The sequence below is a fragment of the Chiloscyllium plagiosum genome, unplaced genomic scaffold (genome assembly GCF_004010195.1).
Source record: "Chiloscyllium plagiosum isolate BGI_BamShark_2017 unplaced genomic scaffold, ASM401019v2 scaf_12185, whole genome shotgun sequence".
Lineage (NCBI taxonomy): Eukaryota > Metazoa > Chordata > Chondrichthyes > Orectolobiformes > Hemiscylliidae > Chiloscyllium > Chiloscyllium plagiosum.
The window spans coordinates 13001-14292 of NW_025212197.1; the positions used below are offsets into that span (position 1 = coordinate 13001).

The following is a 1292-nucleotide window of genomic DNA, read 5'->3' on the forward strand; positions in this document are numbered from 1 at the left end:
TGGGGGGATTCAGTGATGGGAACACCATTGAATGTCAAGGGGACGATGGTTGGGTTCTCTCTCAATGGTAACCCCCAGGATGTTGATAGTGGGAGGAATTCAGTGATGGTAACACCATTGAATGTCAAGGGGGCGATGGTTAGATTCTCTCTCAATGGTAACCCCCAGGATGTTGATATTGGGGCGATTCAGTGATGGTAACACCATTGAACATCAAGGGGGCGATGGTTAGATTCTCTCTCAATGGTAACCCCCAGGATGTTGATATTGGGGGGATTCAGTGATGGTGACACCATTGAACATCAAGGGGGCGATGGTTAGATTCTCTCTCAATGGTAACCCCCAGGGTGTTGATAGTGGGGGGGATTCAGTGATGGTAACACCATTGAATGTCAAGGGGACGATGGTTGGGTTCTCTCTCAATGGTAACCCCCAGGATGTTGATCGTGGGAGGATGCAGTGATGGTAACACCACTGACCGTCCAGGAGGGTGAGGATTAGATTTGCTCATGTCGGGGATGGTTTTGCCCGGTATCAATGTTACTCGCCATTTGTCAGCCCAGAGTTAAATACTGCTGCACGTGATCCAATGTTGGAGCAGCTGTAAGTGGATCGGAAAAGCTTGCAGTTATCCCTAAACACCGAACCTCTGACAGAGTGACGACGAGGCAACTGAAGATGACAGGTCAGGAACGCTCTTACCTTGCCTAAAACCTGGTTCCAATCAAGTGGAGCATTCTCCCTCAATTCCCAACAGCAAGGATTGGGAAGTCTGTGCTGGAGAGCCAGGCAATAACATATCACGCACCCCCCCCACCCGCCTCCCAACCAGGTAACAACACCTTCCTCCGACACCAATCTCTGCACAACTCCTTCAAACGGTGCCAGTCCGCATGGGACTTACCTACCTCACATGTGCCCCATGGGGTTGGGGGAGTCTCCAATTCCCTGATGAACTACCATGTGCGTGGACGTGGATTCGACATTGGAGATCTTCTCTTCCTCCCTTCGCTTCAGGCAAGCGGCTTTAGGGTTCAGGTTCCTCTCTGGAACAAGACGAAAACCCCAGGGTGAGCCTTTCCTCCCTCCTGCATCATTCCGCACCCCCGCCCGTTGGCCCAAGACTCATTCAAGGCTAAGTGGGAGGGGGAAGTAGGGCTGGGGGGGGGTGGGGGTGGTGAAAGATAGCTGAGAGTACGATAGGTGGATGGAGGTGGGGGTAAAGGTGACAGGTCAGAGAGGAGGGTGGAGTGGATAACTGGGAAGGTAGGTTAGGTCATGAGGGCGGTGCT

At 52.5% G+C, this 1292-nt stretch overlaps 1 protein-coding gene across 1 annotated transcript in view; it reads right to left on the bottom strand.

Moving 5' to 3' along the window:
- Nucleotides 1-410: 410 nt before the first annotated feature.
- Nucleotides 411-1292, bottom strand: part of LOC122547332 (transcription factor XE1.1) — a gene marked incomplete at its 5' end in the record, with an annotated part of 9409 nt that continues 8527 nt past the window's right edge. Inside the window, one exon of the mRNA XM_043685975.1 lies at nucleotides 411-1046. Within this exon, the coding sequence (XP_043541910.1) occupies nucleotides 910-1046 (137 nt within the window). The remainder of the gene's footprint in view (nucleotides 1047-1292) is intronic.